Genomic DNA, 24,553 nt, shown 5'->3' with positions numbered 1-24,553 from the left:
CCAGAATCCACATCTCTGCAGCAAACACGTTGATAAGTTGGAATGCAACAACAGGACATCTCACCGCTAATACCCATGACATCTGTCTCCTATTCGTTAGGTCCGACAGCTTAGCTACGTTAGCTTGACTGTCAACCGTCATATTCACCCCTTCGGAGGGGGGCGGGGGGGAACGGGGGGGGGGGGGGGGGATTGCGTGCGTGCGTTATAAAGATCGAACTGCACACATATCATGACGGCTTGATTGATCGTGAATGTTATCCGTGGAGGCTATTTTTATCCCAACGAGCCAGCCATTGCTACGTATATGTGGGCGGCGGAGGGGGAGGAGGGGTGGGGGCGTGCGAAAACCGAACTGAGAAATAAGATTTAAGCTTTGGCATGCGCTACGTACAAGATGTTTTGAAACAATGTTTCCACAATTTTCTTAATTATAAAGATGATTCAAAAATAAAAATATCAGAAATTCTTCTTTTCTTTTTTTTACTTCAGGGAAATTTAATAAGCATCAGCACAGCTGCAGGCGCTGAACTCTCCGTAAAATCTTGAATGCTTCTTTGCCAACTACAGCTTAGCTTCGTTAGCTTGACTGTCAACCGTCATATTCAGTTCTCTAGTGCTAATAAGTGATATAAACACAAATATAGGAGATGGAAATGTATACTTACATAATAAAAACGCACATGCAGACGGGATTAAGGAAGGATTGATCGTTAATGTTATCCGTGGAGGCTATTTTTATCCCAACGAGCCAGCAGAAGTATCGAAAACAACGTAACTGTGGAACTACAAAATACACAGATGCATCTTTGGGAATTGCAGTGGTAAAAATGTACACATAGTCATGTATGGCGTGATAGTGACACCAAGTGGTTAATATCGCCATTACAGCACCTCTCTCATACTGTGTAATTCTCCTTATTCATGTGTGGAGTAACAGTGACACCAAGAGGACTTAATGGGAATAACATATTTTTTTTTCTAAAAAATCTAAAATTACAGAAAATCCGTTGAATTTAGAATATGGCTCCAAGAGACTTTTTTGTTCGTCCTGAAAAGATACACATATGTACCAAGTTTGGTAATTCTAGGTTAAAGCATGGCTTAGGGCTGATCATTTAAAATTTTCTAGCCAGCGCCATAAATACATTAGGCCACGCTCACCATATTTTATTATGGATTTCTTTCAGGGGGTGGATAAGGATCCATCCTAGTGAGTTTGGAACAGCTCGGCCCAAAACTGTGGAATTCAGAGCCAAACGAATGACAGCGGCGTTAGAGGTCACTTCGGCACGCCGCCACGCCCACCTGCTCCATCAAAGCCGGTCGGGGCTGGAATCCAAAATACACCAGCATGTCTTCTGTTTCTGGAAAAACTTTCAAGTTGATTAGGTCAAAGGTGTAAGATAGCGACCGTTCCCAGTAAAACATGACACTTCCTGTTCTCAGGGGGCGTGGCCTGAGTGATGTCATCATTTGACCACAGGGTCTTTTATGTCAAACTATGATGATCAATCACTGAAAGTTTGGTTCCTCTGAGAGTTTTAGTGTAGGAGTTATAAGAGTTTTATGTTTCATGGCGAATAGTCAAAGTTTGACACATAGCCACGCCCACATACTTTGAAGTACGAAAATTCCTTTGATAACTTTTCACCTTTGATGCCTCAAGTGTGTGCTGAGCGATTTTGAAGTCTGTATCTGAAAAACTGTAGGAGGAGTTCGATCAAATCCGACGGCTGTAAACATCAAAAATGGGGTCAATTTTAGAACTTCATTCCAAAATGGCCGACTTCCTGTTGGGTTGAGACCATGACTCCAAGAGACTTTTTTGTACATCAGGACAATATACAGATGTGTAACAAGTTTCATAATTCTATGTTAGAGTATGGCTTGGGGCTGATCATTTAAAATCTTCTAGGGGGCGCTATAGAAAAATTAGGCCACGCCCACCAAATTTTATTATGGATTCCTGTCGGGGGGTGGATAAAGATCCATCCTAGTGAGTTTGGAGAAGTTTGGCCCAAAACTGTGGAATTCAGAGCCAAACGATGACAGCGGTGTTAGAGGTCACTGCCACGCCGCCACGCCCACTTGCTCCATCAAAGCCTGTCGGGCTGGAATCCCTTATAGAGCCACATGTTTCCTGTCTGTTAACACAGTTTCATGTTGATTAGGTCAAAGGTGTAATATAGGGACCGTTCCCAGTAAAATATGACACTTCCTGTTCTCAGGGGGCGTGGCCTTAGTGATGTCATCATTTGACCACAGGGTATTTTAGGTCAACCCATGATGCTCAATCACTGAAAGTTTGGTTCCTCTGAGAGTTTTAGTGTAGGAGTTATAACTGTTTAGAGTTTCGTGGCGAGTCGGTGAACTTTGACCCCTGCTATCCCCCCTTCAGCATGCTCAAAAACACACCAGTTTGATAACTTTGAATCGCCCATGCCTTCTGATCGGACTCACCAAGTTTGAAGCCAATCAATCAAAATCCCTAGGAGGAGTTCGATCAAATACCAATGCTGTAAACGGCCAAAATGGGGTCAAAATGTGACCTTCCATCCAAAATGGCCGACTTCCTGTGATAGTTGGACTATAACAATAATTGTAAATTCTGAGCATCTTGGGGAGCTCTACAACTGTACCAAATTTCAGGTCTCTACGATGAAGTTAAGTGATTGGTTTGGGTCTTTTGAAAATTGCTAGTTGGCGCTGTTGAGCCATTTTTTCTGCGATTTTTGCGTCGACCTTAAAATTCAAAATTTTAATCAGTCTCTATGTGTCTGCCATGTTTGGTGTGTTTTTGAATATGATAAAGCCCCAAAAGGCACCCAAAGAGGGGGCAGAAAAAAGAATAATAATAATAAACAGTACAGATACAATAGGCCTTCGCAGCGCTTTGCTGCTCGGGCCTAATTAAAGCTGCAAGCAGCCTCGTGCGGCCCTCGCAGCAAGCGCTGCTCCGGCTCACTGGCCACCGCGGAGTTCCAGCCACCGCGGAAGCTCTCGCACCGTTTCCAGAGCCGGCAACCGCTCGCCACAGCGGGAGCCGTCGCGAACCTTCCCCGCCCGATTGCCCGGCAGACGACACACGTGGATGCGTTCGGCAGCGCTCCCCGACGACTCACAAAAAATCTGGTGCAGATCGGTCCATTTACGGCAGAGATATAGCTGATGGATTAACCTAGGGGGCGCAGTGGAGTCAAATTACATTTTAAAACATTTGAGCCCTTTAAAGGTTACAACATTCATGTGTGGAGTAACAGTGACACCAAGAGGCCTTAAAGGGAATTACACATATTTATTTCTGAACAGTGAACTTAAATCCAAAATTACAGAAAACCTGTTGAATTTAGAACATGGCTCCAAGAGACTTTTTTGTTCGTCCTGAAAAGTTACACATATGTACAAAGTTTCGTAATTCTAGGTTAAAGCATGGCTTGGGGCTGATCATTTAAAACTTTCTATGGGGCGCCATAAATACAGTAGGCCACGCCCACCAAATTTTATTATGGATTTCTTTCAGGGGGTGGATAAAGATCCATCCTAGTGAGTTTGGAACAATTCGGCCCAAAACTGTGGAAATCAGAGCCAAACGAATGACAGCGGCGTTAGAGGTCACTTCGGCACGCCGCCACGCCCACCTGTTCCATCCAAGCCGGTCGGGGCTGGAATCTTCAATACAGCAACATGTTTTCTGTCTATGGAAAAAGTTTCAAGTTGATTAGTTCAAAGGTGTAAGATAGCGACCGTTCCCAGTAAAACATGACACTTCCTGTTCTCAGGGGGCGTGGCCTTAGTAATGTCATCATTTGACCACAGGGTATTTTAGGTGAACTCATGATGATCAATCACTGAAAGTTTGCTTCCTCTGACAGTTTTAGTGTAGGAGTTATAACTGTTTTGAGTTTCACGGCGAATAGTCAAAGTTTGACACATAGCCACGCCCACATACTTTGAAGTACGAGAATTCCTTTGATAACTTTTCACCTTTGATGCCTCAAGTGTGTGCTGAGTGATTTTGAAGTCTGTATCTGAAAAACTGTAGGAGGAGTTCGATCAAATACGAAGGCTGTAAACATCAAAAATGGGGTCAATTTTGGAACTTCATTCCAAAATGGCCGACTTCCTGTTGGGTTGAGACCATGGCTCCAAGAGACTTTTTTGTACATCAGGACAATATACAGATGTGTAAGAAGTTTGGTAATTCTAGGTTAAAGCATGGCTTGGGGCTGATAATTTAAAATTTTCTAGGGGCGCCATAAAGACATTCGGCCACGCCCACCAAATTTTATCATGGATTCATGTCTTGGGGTGGATAAAGATCCATCCTAGTGAGTTTGGAGAAGTTTGGCCCAAAACTGTGGAATTCAGAGCCAAACGTATGAGAGCGGTGTTAGAGGTCACTTCGCCACGCCGCCACGCCCACCTGCTCCATCAAAGCCGGTCGGGGTTGGAATCCCTTATACAGCCACATGTTTCCTGTCTGTTAACACAGTTTCATGTTGATTAGGTCAAAGGTCTAATATAGGGACCGTTCCCAGTAAAACATGACACTTCCTGTTCTCAGGGGGCGTGGCCTTAGTGATGTCATCATTTGACCACAGGGTATTTTAGGTCAACCCATGATGCTCAATCACTGAAAGTTTGGTTCCTCTGACAGTTTTAGTGTAGGAGTTATAACTGTTTAGAGTTTCGTGGCGAGTCGGTGAACTTTGACCCCTGCTAACCCCCCTTCAACATGCTCAAAAACTCACCATTTTGATAACTTTGAATCGCCCATGCCTTCTGATCAGACTCACCAAGTTTGAAGCCAATCACTCAAAATCCCTAGGAGGAGTTCGATCAAATACCAATGCTGTAAACAGCCAAAATGGGGTCAAAATGTGACCTTCCATCCAAAATGGCCGACTTCCTGTGATAGTTGGACTATAACAATAATTGTAAATTCTGAGCATCTCTGGGAGCTCTACAACTGTACCAAATTTCAAGTCTCTACGACGAAGTAAGTGAATAGCAAAGGGTCCTTTGAAAATTGCTAGTTGGCGCTGTTGAGCCATTTTTTTTTAGATTTTTGCGTCGACCTTAAAATACGTAAATTTTAAACAGTCTCTATGCGTCCGCCAAATTTGGTGAGTTTTTGAATATGATAAAGCCTCCAAAAAGGCAATTCATTTGGAGGAAGAATAATAATAATAATAATAATAATAATAATAATAATAAACACTATGAAAACAATAGGCCTTCGCAGCGCTTTGCTGCTCGGGCCTAATTAAAGCTGCAAGCAGCCTCGTGCGGCCCTCGCAGCAAGCGCTGCTCCGGCTCACTGACCACCGCGGAGTTCCAGCCACCGCGGAAGCTCTCGCACCGTTTCCAGAGCCGGCAACCGCTCGCCACAGCGGGAGCCGTCGCGAACCTTCCCCGCCCGATCGCCCGGCAGACGACACACTTGGATGCGTTCGGCAGTGCTCCCCGACGACTCACAAAAAATCTGGTGCAGATCGGTCCATTTACGGCAGAGATATAGCTGATGGATTAACCTAGGGGGCGCAGTGGAGTCAAATTACATTTTAAAACATTTGAGCCCTTTAAAGGTTACCACATTCATGTGTGGAGTAACAGTGACACCAAGAGGCCTTAAAGGGAATTACACATATTTATTTCTGAACAGTGAACTTAAATCCAAACTTACAGAAAACCTGTTGAATTTAGAACATGGCTCCAAGAGACTTTTTTGTTCGTCCTGAAAAGTTACACATATGTACCAAGTTTCGTAATTCTAGGTTAAAGCATGGCTTGGGGCTGATCATTTAAAATTTTCTATGGGGCGCCATAAATACAGTAGGCCACGCCCACCAAATTTTATTATGGATTTCTTTCAGGGGGTGGATAAAGATCCATCCTAGTGAGTTTGGAACAGCTCGCCCAAAACTGTGGAAATCAGAGCCAAAGCGAATGATAGCGGCGTTAGAGGTCACTTGAACGCCACGCCCACCTGTGTTCCATCCAAGCCGGTCGGGGCTGGAATCTTCAATACAGCAACATGTTTTCTGTCTATGGAAAACGTTTCAAGTTGATTAGTTCAAAGGTGTAAGATAGCGACCGTTCCCAGTAAAACATGACACTTCCTGTTCTCAGGGGGCGTGGCCTTAGTAATGTCATCATTTGACCACAGGGTATTTTAGGTGAACCCATGATGATCAATCACTGAAAGTTTGCTTCCTCTGACAGTTTTAGTGTAGGAGTTATAACTGTTTTGAGTTTCACGGCGAATAGTCAAAGTTTGACACATAGCCACGCCCACATACTTTGAAGTACGAGAATTCCTTTGATAACTTTTCACCTTTGATGCCTCAAGTGTGTGCTGAGTGATTTTGAAGTCTGTATCTGAAAAACTGTAGGAGGAGTTCGATCAAATACAAAGGCTGTAAACATCAAAAATGGGGTCAATTTTGGAACTTCATTCCAAAATGGCCGACTTCCTGTTGGGTTGAGACCATGGCTCCAAGAGACTTTTTTGTACATCAGGAGAATATACAGATGTGTAAGAAGTTTGGTAATTCTAGGTTAAAGCATGGCTTGGGGCTGATAATTTAAAATTTTCTAGGGGGCGCCATAAAGACATTCGGCCACGCCCACCAAATTTTATCATGGATTCCTGTCTTGGGGTGGATAAAGATCCATCCTAGTGAGTTTGGAAAAGTTTGGCCCAAAACTGTGGAATTCAGAGCCAAACGTATGACAGCGGCGTTAGAGGTCACTTTGCCACGCTGCCACGCCCACCTGCTCCATCAAAGCCGGTCAGGGTTGGAATCCCTTATACAGCCACATGTTTCCTGTCTGTTAACACAGTTTCATGTTGATTAGGTCAAAGGTCTAATATAGGGACCGTTCCCAGTAAAACATGACACTTCCTGTTCTCAGGGGGCGTGGCCTTAGTGATGTCATCATTTGACCACAGGGTATTTTAGGTCAACCCATGATGCTCAATCACTGAAAGTTTGGTTCCTCTGACAGTTTTAGTGTAGGAGTTATAACTGTTTAGAGTTTCGTGGCGAGTCGGTGAACTTTGACCCCTGCTAACCCCCCTTCAACATGCTCAAAAACTCACCATTTTGATAACTTTGAATCGCCCATGCCTTCTGATCAGACTCACCAAGTTTGAAGCCAATCACTCAAAATCCCTAGGAGGAGTTCGATCAAATACCAATGCTGTAAACAGCCAAAATGGGGTCAAAATGTGACCTTCCATCCAAAATGGCCGACTTCCTGTGATAGTTGGACTATAACAATAATTGTAAATTCTGAGCATCTTGGGGAGCTCTACAACTGTACCAAATTTCAAGTCTCTACGACGAAGTAAGTGAATAGCAAAGGGTCCTTTGAAAATTGCTAGTTGGCGCTGTTGAGCCATTTTTTTTTAGATTTTTGCGTCGACTTTAAAATACGTAAATTTTAAACAGTCTCTATGGGCCCGCCAAATTTGGTGAGTTTTTGAATATGATAAAGCCTCCAAAAAGGCAATTCATTTGGGTGGAAGAATAATAATAATAATTAAAGCTGCAAGCAGCCTCGTGCGGCCCTCGCAGCAAGCGCTGCTCCGGCTCACTGGCCACCGCGGAGTTCCAGCCACCGCGGAAGCTCTCGCACCGTTTCTAGAGCCGGCACCCGCTCGCCACAGCGGGAGCTGTCGCAAACCTTCCACGCCCGATCGCCCGGCAGACGACACACGTGGATGCGTTCGGCAGCGCTCCCCGACGACTCACAAAAAATCTGGTGCAGATCGGTCCATTTACGGCAGAGGTATAGCTGATGGATTAATCTAGGGGGCGTAGTGGAGTCAAATTACATTTCAAAACATTTGAGCTCTTTAAAGGTTACCACAGGTCTTACATTTCAAGTTTGGTGCCAATCGGATCATCCATGTGTGATTTAAAGACAATCGTATGAATATGGCGAGGGTCTGATATTCGCCATTTGGCCACGCCCACACTGTTCAAACAGCATGGACAGATGTCATCACCTTATCATTTTAAGTGGGTTTGCACTGGATTAAATCCATATAAAAAACAGAGAAAAGTTAGACATACTGCAGGAAAAAATGGTGACTTTCTGTGGGTAGTGGGTGGGGCTAATGAACAATCATTCTATCCAGGTGGTGCAGCAGCGGCACATCTAAAGTCACCAGGTTACTCAGAACCCATCCAAACACAGAACAGATGCTTAGAACAGATAATGTGCCAAACTTTCTCCAGCTGAACAGAAACAAAACTGAAGTTATTATCTTTGGACCTAAAGAGGAACAATCTAGAGTCAGTGCAAAGCTTCAGTTATTACAACTAAAAATCAGCAATCAGGCCCGAATCCTGGGAGTAGTGATGGACACTGACCTGAACCTTCATAGCCACATAAAGACTGTCACAAAGATGGCCTACTATAACCTGAAGAACATTTCCAGGATTAAAGGACTAATGTCTCAGCCAGATCTAGAGAAACTCATCCATGCGTTTATCTTCAGCCACATTGATTATTACAACTGCGTCTTCACAGGTCTGTCCAACCAATCAAACAGCTGCAGCTGATCCATAATGCTGCTGCTCGTGTTCTCACTAAAACCAGGAAGATAGAGCACATAACACCAGTTTTAAAGTCCCTCCACTGGCTCCCTGTAGCTCAAACAATAGACTTTAAAATACTGTTGTTAGTTTATAAATCACTGAATGGTTTAGCACCACAATACATTAAAGATTTGCTGCTGTTGTATCAACCTTCCAGACCTCTCAGGTCTTCTGGTTCTGGTCTGCTCTCTACATCCCCAGAACCAAATGAGGAGAAGCAGCATTTAGCATCTATGCACCACAAATCTGGAACAAACTTCCAGAAAATTGTAAAAGAGCTGAAACACTGACTTCCTTTAAATCTAAATTAAAAACCCACTTGTTTAGAGTTGTATTTGAAATGTAATAAATTGCAAATGTATTGACAAAACCTGACTTGATGTTTTGTTTTGATTGTTGATTCTATGTTGCATTGTGTTTTTGTCTTTGATTTGGTGTAAAGCACTTTTAAATGCCTTGCTGCTGAAATGTGCTTTCTTTAACTAGGAAGAAAGTAAACAGATCTCAAAGCAAAAATTAATCCCTTAAAGCTCACATAAATGCTGAAGAGCCATGGCATTAAAATTAAAATTAATTTAAACTCTAATTTAAACTCTAAGAATGAGTTTAAAGTTCATTCAAATCATTGATTTTTATTTGATTTGATTTCAAACAAAATCGGATTTGAAAAAATAAATAAAAAATTCACTGTGAAAATGTCAAATATTTACAAAAATATTTTTTATAATTTAGAATTACAATATATACTGTAAATTTCTTAAACTGATGTAAAAATATTGCAAACAACAGTTTTACAACATTATTAGCATGAAAATTAAGGCAATTCTTCATTCGTTTCTATGCAATTTTTGAAAAAAACATCATAAGTCAAAACAAGGGAGCTGCGTTAGCTTGACTGTCAACCGTCATATTCAACCCTTCGAGGGTGGGGGGATGGAGGCGTGCGTGCGTGCGTGCGTGTGTGCTAAAGATCGAGCCAGAACCGCACACAGTAAAAATCTCTGCTGGGATCCAAACCGCTCTTAGAACTACCGGAGGTTCAAATTCTGCTTATTCATTTTTAGCTTACAGAAAAAGCACCAAATAAACAAAACCGAACTGAGAAATAAGATTTAAGCTTTGGCATGCGCTACGTACAAGATGTTTTCGCTGGGATGCAAACCGCTCTTAGAAGTACCGGAGGTTCAAATAAAAAAAGCGAACTGAGAAATAAGATTTAAGCTTTGGCGTGCGCTACGTACAAGATGTTTTGACAGAGAATCTTTTTTTTTTCTCCACAATTTTGTTAATTATAAAGATGATTCAATAATAAAAATATCAGAAATTCTTCTTTTCTTACTTCAGGGAAAATTAATAAGCAGAGTGCAGCTGCAGGCGCTGCTCTCTCCGATAAAATCCTGCATGCTTCGATAGCTTAGCTGCGTTAGCTTGACTGTGAACCGTCATATTCATATTCTGTTCTCTAGTGCTAATAAGTGATATAAACGCAAATATAGGAGATGGAAATGTATACTTACATAATAAAAACGCACATGCAGACGGGATTAAGGAAGGATTGATCGTTAATGTTATCCGTGGAGGCTATTTTTATCCCAACGAGCCAGCAGAAGTATCGAAAACAACGTAACTGTGGAACTACAAAATACACAGATGCATCTTTGGGAATTGCAGTGGTAAAAATGTACACATAGTCATGTATGGCGTGATAGTGACACCAAGTGGTTAATATCGCCATTACAGCACCTCTCTCATACTGTGTAATTCTCGCCTTATTCATGTGTGGAGTAACAGTGACACCAAGAGGACTTAATGGGAATAACATATTTTTTTTTCTAAAAAATCTAAAATTACAGAAAATCCGTTGAATTTAGAATATGGCTTCAAGAGACTTTTTTGTTCGTCCTGAAAAGATACACATATGTACCAAGTTTGGTAATTTTAGGTTAAAGCATGGCTTGGGGCTGATCATTTAAAATTTTCTAGCCAGCGCCATAAATACATTAGGCCACGCCCACCAAATTTTATTATGGATTTCTTTCAGGGGGTGGATAAGGATCCATCCTAGTGAGTTTGGAACAGCTATGCCCAAAACTGTGGGATTCAGAGCCAAACGAATGACAGCGGCGATAGAGGTCACTTCGGCACGCCGCCACGCCCACCTGCTCCATCAAAGCCGGTCGGGGCTGGAATCCGTTATACAGCCACATGTTTCCTGTCTGTTAACACAGTTTCATGTTGATTAGGTCAAAAGTGTAATATAGGGACCGTTCCCAGTAAAATATGACACTTCCTGTTCTCAGGGGGCGTGGCCTTAGTGATGTCATCATTTGACCACAGGGTATTTTAGGTCAACCCATGATGCTCAATCACTGAAAGTTTGGTTCCTCTGAGAGTTTTAGTGTAGGAGTTATAACTGTTTAGATTTTCGTGATGGGTGAACTTTGACCCCTAACCCCCCTTCAGCATACTCAAAAACTCACCATTTTGATAACTTTGAATCGCCCATGCCTTCTGATCAGACTCACCAAGTTTGAAGCCAATCAATCAAAATCCCTAGGAGGAGTTCGATCAAATACCAATGCTATAAATGGCCAAAATGGGGTCAAAATGTGACCTTCAATACAAAATGGCCGACTTCCTGTGATAGTTGGACTATAACAATAATTGTAAATTCTGAGCATCTTGGTGAGCTCTACAACTGTACCAAATTTCATGTCTCTACGATGAAGTTAGGTGAATGGTTTGGGTCCTTTGAAAATTGCTAGTTGGCGCTGTTGAGCCATTTTTTCTGCGATTTTATCAACCTTAAAATTCAAAATTTTTAAACAGGCTGGACGCCTCCGCCAAATTTGGTGAGTTTTTGAATATGATAAAGCCCCCAAAAAGGCACCCAAAGAGGGGGGCAGAATAATAATAATAATAATAATAATAATAATAAACAGTACAGATACAATAGGCCTTCGCAGCGCTTTGCTGCTCGGGCCTAATAATAATAATAATAATTAAAGCTGCAAGCAGCCTCGTGCGGCCCTCGCAGCAAGCGCTGCTCCGGCTCACCGGCCACCGCGGAGTTCCAGCCGCCGCGGAAGCTCGCACGTTTCAGAGCCGGGCGCCCGCCGCAGCGGGAGCCGTCGCGAACCTTCCCCGCCCGATCGCCCGCCAAAAGACACACGTGAATGCGTTCGGCAGCGCTCCCCGACGACTCACAAAAAATCTGGTGCAGATCAGTCCATTTCTGGAGATATAGCTGATGGATTCACTTAGGGGGCGCAGTGGAGTCAAATTACATTTTAAAACATTTGAGCTCTTTAAAGATTACCACATTCATGTGTGGAGTAACAGTGACACCAAGAGGCCTTAAAGGGAATTACACATATTTTTTTCTAAACAGTGAACTTAAATCAAAATTAACAGAAAACCTGTTGAATTTAGAACATGGACCCAAGAGACTTTTTTGTTCGTCCTGAAAGAATACACATATGGACCAAGTTTCGTAATTCTAGGTTAAAGCATGGCTTGGGGCTGATCATTTAAAATTTTCTAGGGGCGCCATAAATACATTAGGCCACGCCCACCAAATTTTTATGGATTTCTTTCAGGGGTGGATAAAGATCCATCCTAGTGAGTTTGGAGAAGTTTGGCCCAAAACTGTGGAATTCAGAGCCAAAATTATGACAGCGGCGTTAGAGGTCACTTCGCCACACCGCCACGCCCACCTGCTCCATCAAAGCCTGTCGGGGCTGGAATCCCTTATAGAGCCACATGTTTCCTGTCTGTTAACATAGTTTCATGTTGATTAGTTCAAAGGTGTAATATAGGGACCGTTCCCAGTAAAACATGACACTTCCTGTTCTCAGGGGGCGTGGCCTTAGTAATGTCATCATTTGACCACAGGGTATTTTAGGTCAACCCATGATGCTCAATCACTGAAAGTTTGGTTCCTCTGAGAGTTTTAGTGTAGGAGTTATAACTGTTTAGAGTTTAAATGGCGAGTCGGTGAACTTTGACCCCTGCTATCCCCCCTTTAACATGCTCAAAAACTCACCATTTTGATAAGTTTGAATCGCCCATGCCTTCTGATCAGACTCACCAAGTTTGAAGCCAATCAATCAAAATCTCTAGGAGGAGTTCGATCAAATACCAATGCTATAAATGGCCAAAATGGGGTCAAAATGTGACCTTCAATATAAAATGGCCGACTTCCTGTGATAGTTGGACTATAACAATAATTGTAAATTCTGAGCATCTTGGGGAGCTCTACAACTGTACCAAATTTCAAGTCTCTACGACGAAGTAAGTGAATAGCAAAGGGTCCTTTGAAAATTGCTAGTTGGCGCTGTTGAGCCATTTTTTTAGATTTTTATGCGACCTTAAAATTCGTAAATTTTAAACAGTCTCTATGCGTCCGCCAAATTTGGTGAGTTTTTGTATATGATAAAGCCTCCAAAAAGGCAATTCATTTGGGTGGAAGAAAAATATAAATAATAATAATAATAATTAAAGCTGCAAGCAGCCTCGTGCGGCCCTCGCAGCAAGCGCTGCTCCGGCTCACTGGCCACCGCGGAGTTCCAGCCACCGCGGAAGCTCTCGCACCGTTTCCAGAGCCGGCAACCGCTCGCCACAGCGGGAGAGCTGTCATAACCTTCCCGCCTGACGCCTCGCAGACAACACACGTGATGCGTCGCAGCGCTCCCCGACGACTCACAAAAAATCTGGTGCAGATCGGTCCATTTACGGCAGAGATATAGCTGATGGATTAACCTAGGGGGCGCAGTGGAGTCAAATTACATTTTAAAACATTTGAGCCCTTTAAAGGTTACCACATTCATGTGTGGAGTAACAGTGACACCAAGAGGCCTTAAAGGGAATTACACATATTTATTTCTGAACAGTGAACTTAAATCCAAAATTACAGAAAACCTGTTGAATTTAGAACATGGCTCCAAGAGACTTTTTTGTTCGTCCTGAAAAGTTACACATATGTACCAAGTTTCGTAATTCTAGGTTAAAGCATGGCTTGGGGCTGATCATTTAAAATTTTCTATGGGGCGCCATAAATACATTAGGCCACGCCCACCAAATTTTATTATGGATTTCTTTCAGGGGGTGGATAAAGATCCATCCTATTGAGTTTGGAACAGCTCGGCCTAAAACTGTGGAAATCAGAGCCAAACGAATGACAGCGTTAGAGGTCACTTGACACGCCGCCACGCCCGTTCCATCCAAGCCGGTCGGGCTGGAATCTACAATACAGCAACATGTTTTCTGTCTATGGAAAAAGTTTCAAGTTGATTAGTTCAAAGGTGTAAGATAGCGACCGTTCCCAGTAAAACATGACACTTCCTGTTCTCAGGGGGCGTGGCCTTAGTGATATCATCATTTAACAACAGGGTATTTTAGGTCATCCCATGATGATCAATCACTGAAAGTTTGGTTCCTCTGAGAGTTTTAATGTAGGAGTTATAACTGTTTTGTTTTTCACGGCGAATAGTCAAAGTTTGACACATAGCCACGCCCACATACTTTGAAGTACAAGAATTCCTTTGATAACTTTTCACCTTTGATGCCTCAAGTGTGTGCTGAGCGATTTTGAAGTCTGTATCTGAAAAACTGTAGGAGGAGTTCGATCAAATCTGAAGGCTGTAAACATCAAAATGGGGTCAATTTTGGAACTTCATTCCAAAATGGCCGACTTCCTGTTGGGTTGAGACCATGGCTCCAAGAGACTTTTTGTACATCAGGACAATATACAGATGTGTAAGAAGTTTGTAATTATAGGTTAAGCATGGCTTGGGGCTGATAATTTAAAATTTTCTAGGGGCGCCATAAAGACATTCGGCCACGCCCACCAAATTTTATCATGGATTCCTGTCTTGGGGTGGATAAAGATCCATCCTAGTGAGTTTGGAGAAGTTTGGCCCAAAACTGTGGAAGCGTGTGACAGCGGCCAAGCTTAGAGGTCACCCACGCTGCCACGCCCACCTGCTCCATCAAAGCCGGTCGGGCTGGAATCCATACAGCCACATGTTTCCTGTCTGTTAACACAGTTTCATGTTGATTAGGTCAAAGGTCTAATATAGGGACCGTTCCCAGTAAAACATGACACTTCCTGTTCTCAGGGGGCGTGGCCTTAGTGATGTCATCATTTGACCACAGGGTATTTTAGGTCAACCCATGATGCTCAATCACTGAAAGTTTGGTTCCTCTGACAGTTTTAGTGTAGGAGTTATAACTGTTTAGAGTTTCGTGGCGAGTCGGTGAACTTTGACCCCTGCTAACCCCCCTTCAACATGCTCAAAAACTCACCATTTTGATAACTTTGAATCGCCCATGCCTTCTGATCAGACTCACCAAGTTTGAAGCCAATCACTCAAAATCCCTAGGAGGAGTTCGATCAAATACCAATGCTGTAAACGGCCAAAATGGGGTCAAAATGTGACCTTCCATCCAAAATGGCCGACTTCCTGTGATAGTTGGACTATAACTATAATTGTAAATTCTGAGCATCTTGGGGAGCTCTACAACTGTACCAAATTTCAAGTCTCTACGACGAAGTAAGTGAATAGCAAAGGGTCCTTTGAAAATTGCTAGTTGGCGCTGTTGAGCCATTTTTTTTTAGATTTTTGCGTCGACCTTAAAATACGTAAATTTTAAACAGTCTCTATGCGTCCGCCAAATTTGGTGAGTTTTTGAATATGATAAAGCCTCCAAAAAGGCAATTCATTTGGAGGAAGAATAATAATAATAATAATAATAATAATAATTAAAGCTGCAAGCAGCCTCGTGCGGCCCTCGCAGCAAGCGCTGCTCCGGCTCACTGGCCACCGCGGAGTTCCAGCCGCCGCGGAAGCTCTCGCACCGTTTCTAGAGCCGGCGCCCGCTCACCGCAGCGGGAGCCGTCGCGAACCTTCCCCGCCCTATCGCCCGCCAGAAGACACGTGAATGCGTTCGGCAGCGCTCCCCGACGACTCACAAAAAATCTGGTGCAGATCGGTCCATTTACGGCGGAGATATAGCTGATGGATTCACTTAGGGGGCGCAGTGGAGTCAAATTACATTTTAAAACATTTGAGCTCTTTAAAGGCTACCACATTCATGTGTGGAGTAACAGTGACACCAAGAGGCCTTAAAGGGAATTACTCATATTTTTTTCTAAACAGTGAACTTAAATCAAAATTAACAGAAAACCTGTTGAATTTAGAACATGGCTCCAAGAGACTTTTTTGTTCGTCCTGAAAGAATACACATATGTACCAAGTTTGGTAATTCTAGGTTAAAGCATGGCTTGGGGCTGATCATTTAAAATTTTCTAGGGGGCGCCATAAATACATTAGGGCACGCCCACCAAATTTTATTATGGATTTCTTTCAGGGGGTGGATAAGGATCCATCCTAGTGAGTTTGGAACAGCTCGGCCCAAAACTGTGGAAATCAGAGCCAAACGAATGACAGCGGCGTTAGAGGTCACTTCGGCACGCCGCCACGCCCACCTGCTCCATCCAAACCGGTCGGGCTGGAATCTTCAATACAGCAACATGTTTTCTGTCTATGAAAAAAGTTTCAAGTTGATTAGTTCAAAGGTGTAAGATAGCGACCGTTCCCAGTAAAACATGACACTTCCTGTTCTGAGGGGGCGTGGCCTTAGTGATGTCATCATTTGACCACAGGGTCTTTTAGGTCAACCCATGATGATCAATCACTGAAAGTTTGCTTCCTCTGACAGTTTTAGTGTAGGAGTTATAAGAGTTTTATGTTTCACGGCAAATAGTCAAAGTTTGACACATAGCCACGCCCACATACTTTGAAGTAGAATTCCTTTGATAACTTTTCACCTTTGATGCCTCAAGTGTGTGCTGAGCGATTTTGAAGTCTGTATCTGAAAAACTGTAGGAGGAGTTCCATCAAATACGAAGGCTGTAAACATCAAAAATGGGGTCAATTTTGGAACTTCATTCCAAAATGGCCGACTTCCTGTTGGGTTGAGACCATGGCTCCAAGAGACTTTTTTGTACATCAGGACAATATACAGATGTGTAAGAAGTTTCGTAATTATAGGTTATAGCATGGCTTGGGGCTGATCATTTAAAATTTTCTAGGCGGCGCCATAAAGATATTAAGCCACGCCCACCAAATTTTATTATGGATTCCTGTCGGGGGGTGGATAAAGATCCATCCTAGTGAGTTTGGAGAAGCTTTGCCCAAAACTGTGGAATTCAGAGCCAAACGAATTAGAGGTCACTTCGCCACGCCGCCACGCCCACCTGCGCCATCGAAGCCGGTCGGGGCTGGAATCCAAAATACACCCACATGTCTTCTTTCTCTGGAAAAAGTTTCCAGTTGATTAGTTCAAAGGTGTAAGATAGCGACCGCTCAGAGTAAAACATGACACTTCCTGTTCTCAGGGGGCGTGGCCTTAGTAATGTCATCATTTCACCACAGGGTCTTTTAGGTCAACCCACGATGATCAATCACTGAAAGTTTGGTTCCTCTGAGAGTTTTAGTGTAGGAGTTATAACTGTTTTGAGTTTCGTGGCGAGTCGGTGAACTTTGACCCCTGCTATCCCCCCTTCAGCATGCTCAAAAACTCACCATTTTGATAACTTTGAATCGCCCATGCCTTCTGATCAGACTCACCAAGTTTGAAGCCGATCAATCAAAATCCCTAGGAGGAGTTCGATCAAATACCAATGCTGTAAACGGCCAAAATGGGGTCAAAATGTGACCTTCCATCCAAAATGGCCGACTTCCTGTGATACTTGCAGTATGACATTAATTATAAATTCTGAGCAACTTGGGGAGCTCTACAACTGTACCAAATTTCAAGTCTCTACGACAAAGTAAGTGAATAGCAAAGGGTCCTTTGAAAATTGCTAGTTGGCGCCGTTGAGCCATTTTTTTTGAGATTTTTGCGTCGACCTTAAAATACGTAAATTTTAAACAGTCTCTATGTGTCTGCCAAATTTGGTGAGTTTTTGAATATGATAAAGCCTCCAAAAAGGCAATTCATTTGGAGGGAAAATAATAATAATAATAAACAGTACAAAAACAATAGGCCTTCGCAGCGCTTTGCTGCTCGGGCCTAATAATAATAAACACTATGAAAACAATAGGCCTTCGCAGCGCTTTGCTGCTCGGGCCTAATAAGAAACAGTACAGATACAATAGGCCTTCGCAGCGCTTTGCTGCTCGGGCCTAATAAACAGTACAGATACAATAGGCCTTCGCAGCGCTTTGCTGCTCGGGCCTAATAATAAACAGTACAAAAACAATAGGCCTTCGCAGCGCTTTGCTGCTCGGGCCTAATAATAATAATAATAACAACAACAACAATCTCTATAAAAATCAGACTTTATATTATTAAAATATTGTACTGTGTTAGCTTTTTTTAATTAAAAGATTTCAAAATAATCTTTTGTGGCCCTCAATTACCTCAATTATCAATCACCTTGACAGTTTTGGCCGATAAGGTAGAAAGTTTGGGCACCACTGATATAAATTAAAAGAAAGAAGGCAAACAAGAAGTCTGTATTTATTCTATGCATGCATATGTAGCTATATATAATTTTTTTTTTTTTTTACTCCTTCTTTAACTGTGTGTTAAAGAAGGAGTAACGTAGAACGTACTGCATCCAGGCTGGTCTGGTGACAGGGGAAAGAGAAGGTGAAACCCAGCGGCAGTCGAGCGCTTTTCATTCCCATGTAGTCCAGGAAGTCGGAGATGCAATGCACAATGTGGTCAAAAAGCTGCAGAGAGACACTTAAGTTAGATTCACTGGGGATATAGAAGTAGGTACTGTGTTTTTGTGGAAATTTGTTAATAACAAATAATGCTATTACACAAACACTGAAATAAAAGAAACCTTTCAACCAATCAAACAGAAAACCTCCAGAAAGGAAGTTAATCTTAAAAATGATCTAATTCTAAGGAGGGAGATATTAACATTACCTCCTCTCCTGTGCCCTGCATGACTTCTATGGGAATGGCGTAGATTTTGTTATGCATTTCTACTGTGCGCTTCTTCCCACTGCGAATCTTCACCAAAAGTACACGGAAGTTTGTTCCTCCAAGATCCAGAGCTAGAAAATCTCCATTTTCTGAAAAAATAAAACAAGTATTTGTTAACCTGAAAGCCAGCAGAATCTATTCAGTAAACTTTTTATCTTTTGGACACATTATAAACTACTATATGCAAGAATTTAGTTTCTTTTTGTCGTCCTGCTACTGACGAGAGACAAATATAAAAAGGGCTTCCTAAAAAACATTGTACCTGATACGCATATATGCAGATATTCATATTTCTGCTATGAGAAGAGATGTTGGCTACTTAAATTGTGATCGGTCATTTTACAGAAGAGCTATATATTCAACACGTTGGAATGACGCCTGACTTTTTATAAACTGTGCGATGCTGTGAGAGCTATGGAGGAGCCAGCTGCACATTGTACAAAAAAAACCCTAAAACAAACCATCAAACCACCTCGTGTTTTCTTCTGTGTTTCTGCCAGTAGTAACACCTGGCTGTTGATCTTGTGACTCGTGTGATGTGAAAAAGTCTTTCAATATGGCTGAGAAGACACCTCGTCCTAGCACAAAAACTTATCAAAACTTGAGTTATTTTGAAATTGGAACGTTTTCATTAAGCAAATTTATTTCTGTAATTTCAAATTGCACAGTTTTATAGTTAATTGAAACACAGCTGGTGATGTTAGCTGTTTACTCCCAACACCTTCTAATGCGATCATTTTATTAACAGGAAACTGGCAGATTAAAAATATGTGCTGACTTGTCCTTCACTTAAATGATGTAAAGTGTAGGCTAACTCGAAAGCAGTAAGTTTGCTGAGTAAACACATCCAGCAGGTGATTATCGAACTATTTTCAGTCTGCTTTTTAGGATTTTTGATGTTCCTTTGCTTCCTTGTGATGGAAACTCACTAGAAAGTGAAGCTTTCCCTTGATGTCCCTGTTAGCCTGTGCTCTGTTTGGTGTTGTTGAGACATTACTGATACCAACAAGTAAAGAGCAACTCTGTTTACAGTTTATGTTTGAACAATATTCATGCTTTCTGTCACCTGTTCCATCTGGTGTACTCCGAACAAATGTAGGCAGCATTTTGACTGTCGCCTCCTTGTGGGTCTCCTTCTTCAGGCCTCTTTCGATTTCCATTCTCATGCGTTTCTTCACCTCCAGCAGTTGACCTTTGCTCAGCCTGAACTCTGCCAAAGTCTCCTGAATCTGGCGCGCCTGGTCGGTCAAACGGTAGGCCACTGCTGTCACCATGGCAGCACCTTTGCCACTCCCACTTTCAGACAGCAGGAAGCGAACATCAGAGTCTGGAACCAAACGACGAACGGTCTTGTGCAAGCGCCGGGCGTATCTGTTAAAAAACACAGAGATGTGAACGATTACTTCCCTGCAACATAAAGGAATACAATCCTTTATCACTGTTGCTTTAAGGTTCAAGGGAGCATGCAAGTCTTTAAAGGAGGATATTAGGCAAAAATCTACTTTTTTGACCTTTACATCCTGTTATAATGTTACTCCTTCACCAAACACACACCTGAGGTGTTGTTTTGACTCCTCATTCATGCATTTTTGAGAAATCCTTGAGTCTCCTGTTGCAGACATTTGGAGATGCCTAAAAGTCTGCTATGCCCCACCTATTTACCCAAAGCTTCGCCTTGAAACATCAGTCCTCCCTCACAGAGCCCCTTCAGACTAGTGGTAGCAGCAATTAGCAAAGAGCTGGTGAAACTGCATGTCTGGAGGATCATTGCTGTAACCATGCGGTGAAAGCAGAGTATCAGAAAAGGTAGGAGCTTCTTAAAGAGACAGAGGCCAATTTCATTTAAATTATATTTTGCCAATGTCATTTAAGTTATTTTTGATAAATGCATTTTCATAACAACTGAAGATAAAGTAGTTACTTTATAGTTCATTAAAATGCCAGTATGTGCCTGGAAATTACATAATACTCCCTCTTTAAAGAACAAAACAACTAGAAACATTGACAGACAGTTTTTTTATACTTATAACTACATGAGGTTCTGTTGTTAAGTTCTTCTTGAGGTCCCGTTTTCTTAAATACTCACTGAGGATGCATTTTGTAGAGAGAACCATCGATTCCCACAGTAGTGCGAAGGCGTGCAACTCCTTTGTTGTCCTTTAGGCGTGAGAGGATAGCTCCCAGAGTCGCAGAAATCAGATTTGCAGAGCGGAAGGACACAATGGTGCATACATGCCTGACGGCCAGGCAATCTTCATCTGATGGCTCCACACCAAGTCTGGTCAGGATTTCCATACATTTCTTCAGTCCTTCTTTAGTCCTAAAACGACATTTTTACCTCAATGAATACCTCAAGAGAAAGCTGGAGAACTAGTCAGTTTTCTGTTTAAAATAGATATACTGAACTCATCTTAAAGGGACCTATTATTAATTTTTTTTGTACTTCCATTTAGGTCTCCACTGCTTCTAAAAACAACCAAAGCTCTTAAAATAAGCCATCCAGTTGTTTTTTGGCATTAAGTTAATGTTTTTTGGTGTCTGGAAAATAAGCCATGTCAACAACCTTCTTATTGTAACATCATAAATCAGAAAGCACCCCAGTAAACCCGGTGGAGCCCAGCCCGTCACCTAGCAACCCCAGTGGAGCTCTGCCCGTCACCTAGCAACCCCAGTGGAGCTCTGCCCATCACCTAGTATACCCAGCGGAGCCCAGCCCATCACCTAGCAACCCCAGCGGAGCTCTGCCCGTCACCTAGCAACCCCAGTGGAGCTCTGCCCATCACCTAGTAAACCCAGCGGAGCCCAGCCCATCACCTAGCAACCCCAGCGGAGCTCTGCCCGTCACCTAGCAACCCCAGTGGAGCTCTGCCCATCACCAAGTAAACCTAGCGGAGCCCATCCCATCACCTAGCCTCCCCAGTGGAGCTCTGCCCATCACCTAGCAACCCCAGCGGAGCTCTGCCCATCACCTAGCAACCCCAGTGGAGCTCTGCCCGTCACCTAGTAAACCCAGCGGAGCCCAGCCCATCACCTAGCAACCCCAGCAGAGCTCCAGCATGTTTTTTGTGGTTGACTTACCATCCAGAAACTGCTTGCTGCATTCAGGTTGGTTGTGCAGGAGTCTCTACTAATGCTTTTCAAAGATGTATGGTTGTATAATTGTGCATCTTTTTGTGGCCATTTTCTGTAGCGAGTATAACCACTGAGTTAGGGGGTGTGGCTAGCAACAGATTATTTGGATTTTAAAGTGACAAGAGGTTCTATATGTCCCCTTTAACATTATGATTCAAGTCCTTAGGTTTAATACTAAAAATGTGTAGCCCCATAACTGTAACTCCTGCAATCTATCCCAAAATGTGCCCTTATCTTCCACATCATAACACAAACCATTCTCTGCACTCACTTCTCTATGGCAGAGACATGCTTTGTTTCGATCTTTCCTTTGGTCAGAAGCTCAGGAGTGATTCTTCCTTCAAACAGAAGCCCCTCCTTGGCCATCTTCACCAGGATGAGTCGAACCAGCTCTCCCATGTACATTCCACTGGCCATCTTCTCAAACCTCGTTACAGAGAGAAATTCTTCAACTTTTAGACTAGCTTCACTTGACAAAATGCATTTTTAAATTGATTTGCACTTTAACTTACAATTGCTTTCCAGGGTTGAGGGAACCTCTGTCAATCTCTCGATCAAATTCTGTACGAATGTCTTCCAAAGAGCCGTCATCCCCAAAAGCCCCCCATTCCGTGTTAATGCACATCCGGCCTTCGTCGCCTTCCACCAGATCAATGTGACGCAGTTCCTCCATGTAGCAGGCGTTTGTCCCCGTTCCTGAAAACATGCAGAGTAAACCAATGTTTTTGCTTGAACTCATTTGCCCTCATTCTTAAGCCTGTCACAATAATCAGTTAATCGCATAATAAACTGAAATGAGCTCAATAATTTACATTCTGATGATTGTAATTTTGTTTACAAAGACATCACAATACATTTTATTTATGGTTTCAAGTTGTGTGGATTTTTTTTTCTGTTTTATTGCAGTTTTATTTTAGATGCTTAAAATATCTTCCAGTTCCAGAGTTAGGCCAAATTAAAGTCACTATACTACTTAGTATATAGTCTCAAAACAACAGTATCGTCACCTTCCTAAAGTAATGGCCTATGACATTCTTTGCCAAAAGTGATTTGTTTTTACCAAAATCATCTTTTGGAAAAAAAGAGGCAAGGATTTATTTATTTATTTTGCTAATATCGCTTTTAGTAAAAAAACGGTTTACGCTATTACTTTAGGAAGGTGACTATATTATCATTTATCACAATAATTACTGGGATAAGTATTGCAATAATTAATGTCGCAGTAATTCATCGTCCAGTAACATTTGTATTTGTGACAGGCCTGCTAATTTACTGTAAAGGATACAGCTTTGGAGAGCTCAGTCTCTAAATGTAGTTACACAACTTTGAAACCAATTTACACTGACTGTTCACTGGCAGAAAGCTGTTATCAGCAATTCAAATAAGATCACATCACATCACCTGATGGTGAGTTTTTAACATCTGTTGCATTTGTCTCTTTACAATAAATTCATAAAAAAAAAATCATCTCAACTCTTAATTTTCACCTATAATGATTCCCACTTCACAACGCTGATCATCAAATCCACATGTCATCATGGTGCCAACTGTGTCGTTCACCACTGCCATGATGTCTGCCTGATAGTCCTGAGAAAACAAAGATCCATAAATTTAAATACATTATACTTGTATAAAAGCTTTCAAATGAAAAAATAAGACTCACCCCTCGTTTCTTAATTGCCTTGTTGAGAAGTTTCACAACATCCATTCCCTCTACACCATTAGCCTTAAATTTCTTTGTCCAAGTCACAAGGATGGCCTGTGAAAGAGACGCTTTCGTCAACCTGGTTTAAAGGTTTGCTGGAGAAAAGTTCACTATAAAATTTCTTTTTTTATGGGACGTCATGAGAAATTATTAGTCCCTTACAAATTTCTTCTTGTTTTGATTTCTTGTTCCTCAGATCATCAAATGGTTTAATTCACTGATGTAAAAATGCTAAACATACCAACTTGATTCAAGTAATCAGTTAAATAGATGTTGATGATCCCCAAGACTTTTGAGAAAGTATTCTGTGGTCTGATGTGACAAAAATACCATTTTACAAGGTCATAAATTGATTTTATTGATTATTTGAGCTTTCTATTTTTTTCTCTTTTCTCTGTAAATCTTAATTTATTTCTCACCAATCCACTTCTTTTGTTTCCAGAGTGATGCTAACCCACTCAAGAGCCACCATCTTGATTCACAACCGTGTTTTACAGCTTCTATTCAGCTCAACTTTTAAATCAGGTAATTTAAACTTATATGGAAATAAACGTTTTTAAAATATTTTTTGTCATTTGTATTGTTATAAATGTTGGATTTACATATTTGAAGAAACCATAATTTCAGAAATCCTGATGGAGAATGTCTGCCCAATCATTTGACCTTGAAAATTAGGCAAAGCATAATAGAATGGTTAAAAAAAAGTTTTACCTAATTAAAGTCTAAATTTAAATCAGATTGAAATGATGAGGCATGAAAATAAAGAGACAAGTTGGTTTGTTATATTTTTTTCCTTTAATAAATTAGGTTATTTTTACATTTTCTCTGATTATCTTTGTCTGACATTAAATTAGTTTGAGTTGAAACATAAAAATGTGATTAAAAAATAAAGAAAAGATTAAATGTGTAAGAAACCAAGTACTTCTTCACAACCATGCACGACATAATCTAGTAAAGTGATTACCTCATCCAGTTTGGATTGGACACACGGGAATGAGAACGTAAATCCCACAGGTAATCTTTTATCCTTAATTTTTTGTTTCTCCATAAAATCACCCAGGGACTCAGCGACATGGTCAAAGAGCTGCAGACAAAC

At 41.8% G+C, this 24,553-nt stretch overlaps 1 protein-coding gene across 1 annotated transcript in view; it reads right to left on the bottom strand.

The window, feature by feature from the left end:
* LOC122829199 (hexokinase-1) overlaps positions 1-24,553 on the bottom strand; it is a 54,295-nt gene that overhangs the window by 21,280 nt on the left and 8,462 nt on the right. Inside the window, exons 4-12 of the mRNA XM_044113566.1 lie at positions 24,422-24,541; positions 23,416-23,511; positions 23,240-23,339; positions 22,265-22,448; positions 22,024-22,179; positions 20,707-20,940; positions 19,687-19,991; positions 18,561-18,709; positions 18,239-18,358 (exon numbers count right to left, since the gene is read on the bottom strand). Of these exons, the coding sequence (XP_043969501.1) occupies positions 18,239-18,358; positions 18,561-18,709; positions 19,687-19,991; positions 20,707-20,940; positions 22,024-22,179; positions 22,265-22,448; positions 23,240-23,339; positions 23,416-23,511; positions 24,422-24,541 (1,464 nt within the window). The remainder of the gene's footprint in view (positions 1-18,238; positions 18,359-18,560; positions 18,710-19,686; positions 19,992-20,706; positions 20,941-22,023; positions 22,180-22,264; positions 22,449-23,239; positions 23,340-23,415; positions 23,512-24,421; positions 24,542-24,553) is intronic.

This window comes from Gambusia affinis, linkage group LG04, assembly GCF_019740435.1.
Source record: "Gambusia affinis linkage group LG04, SWU_Gaff_1.0, whole genome shotgun sequence".
Lineage (NCBI taxonomy): Eukaryota > Metazoa > Chordata > Actinopteri > Cyprinodontiformes > Poeciliidae > Gambusia > Gambusia affinis.
The sequence above is the reverse complement of the archived record's forward strand: the minus strand, read 5'-3'. Positions and strand labels throughout refer to the sequence as shown.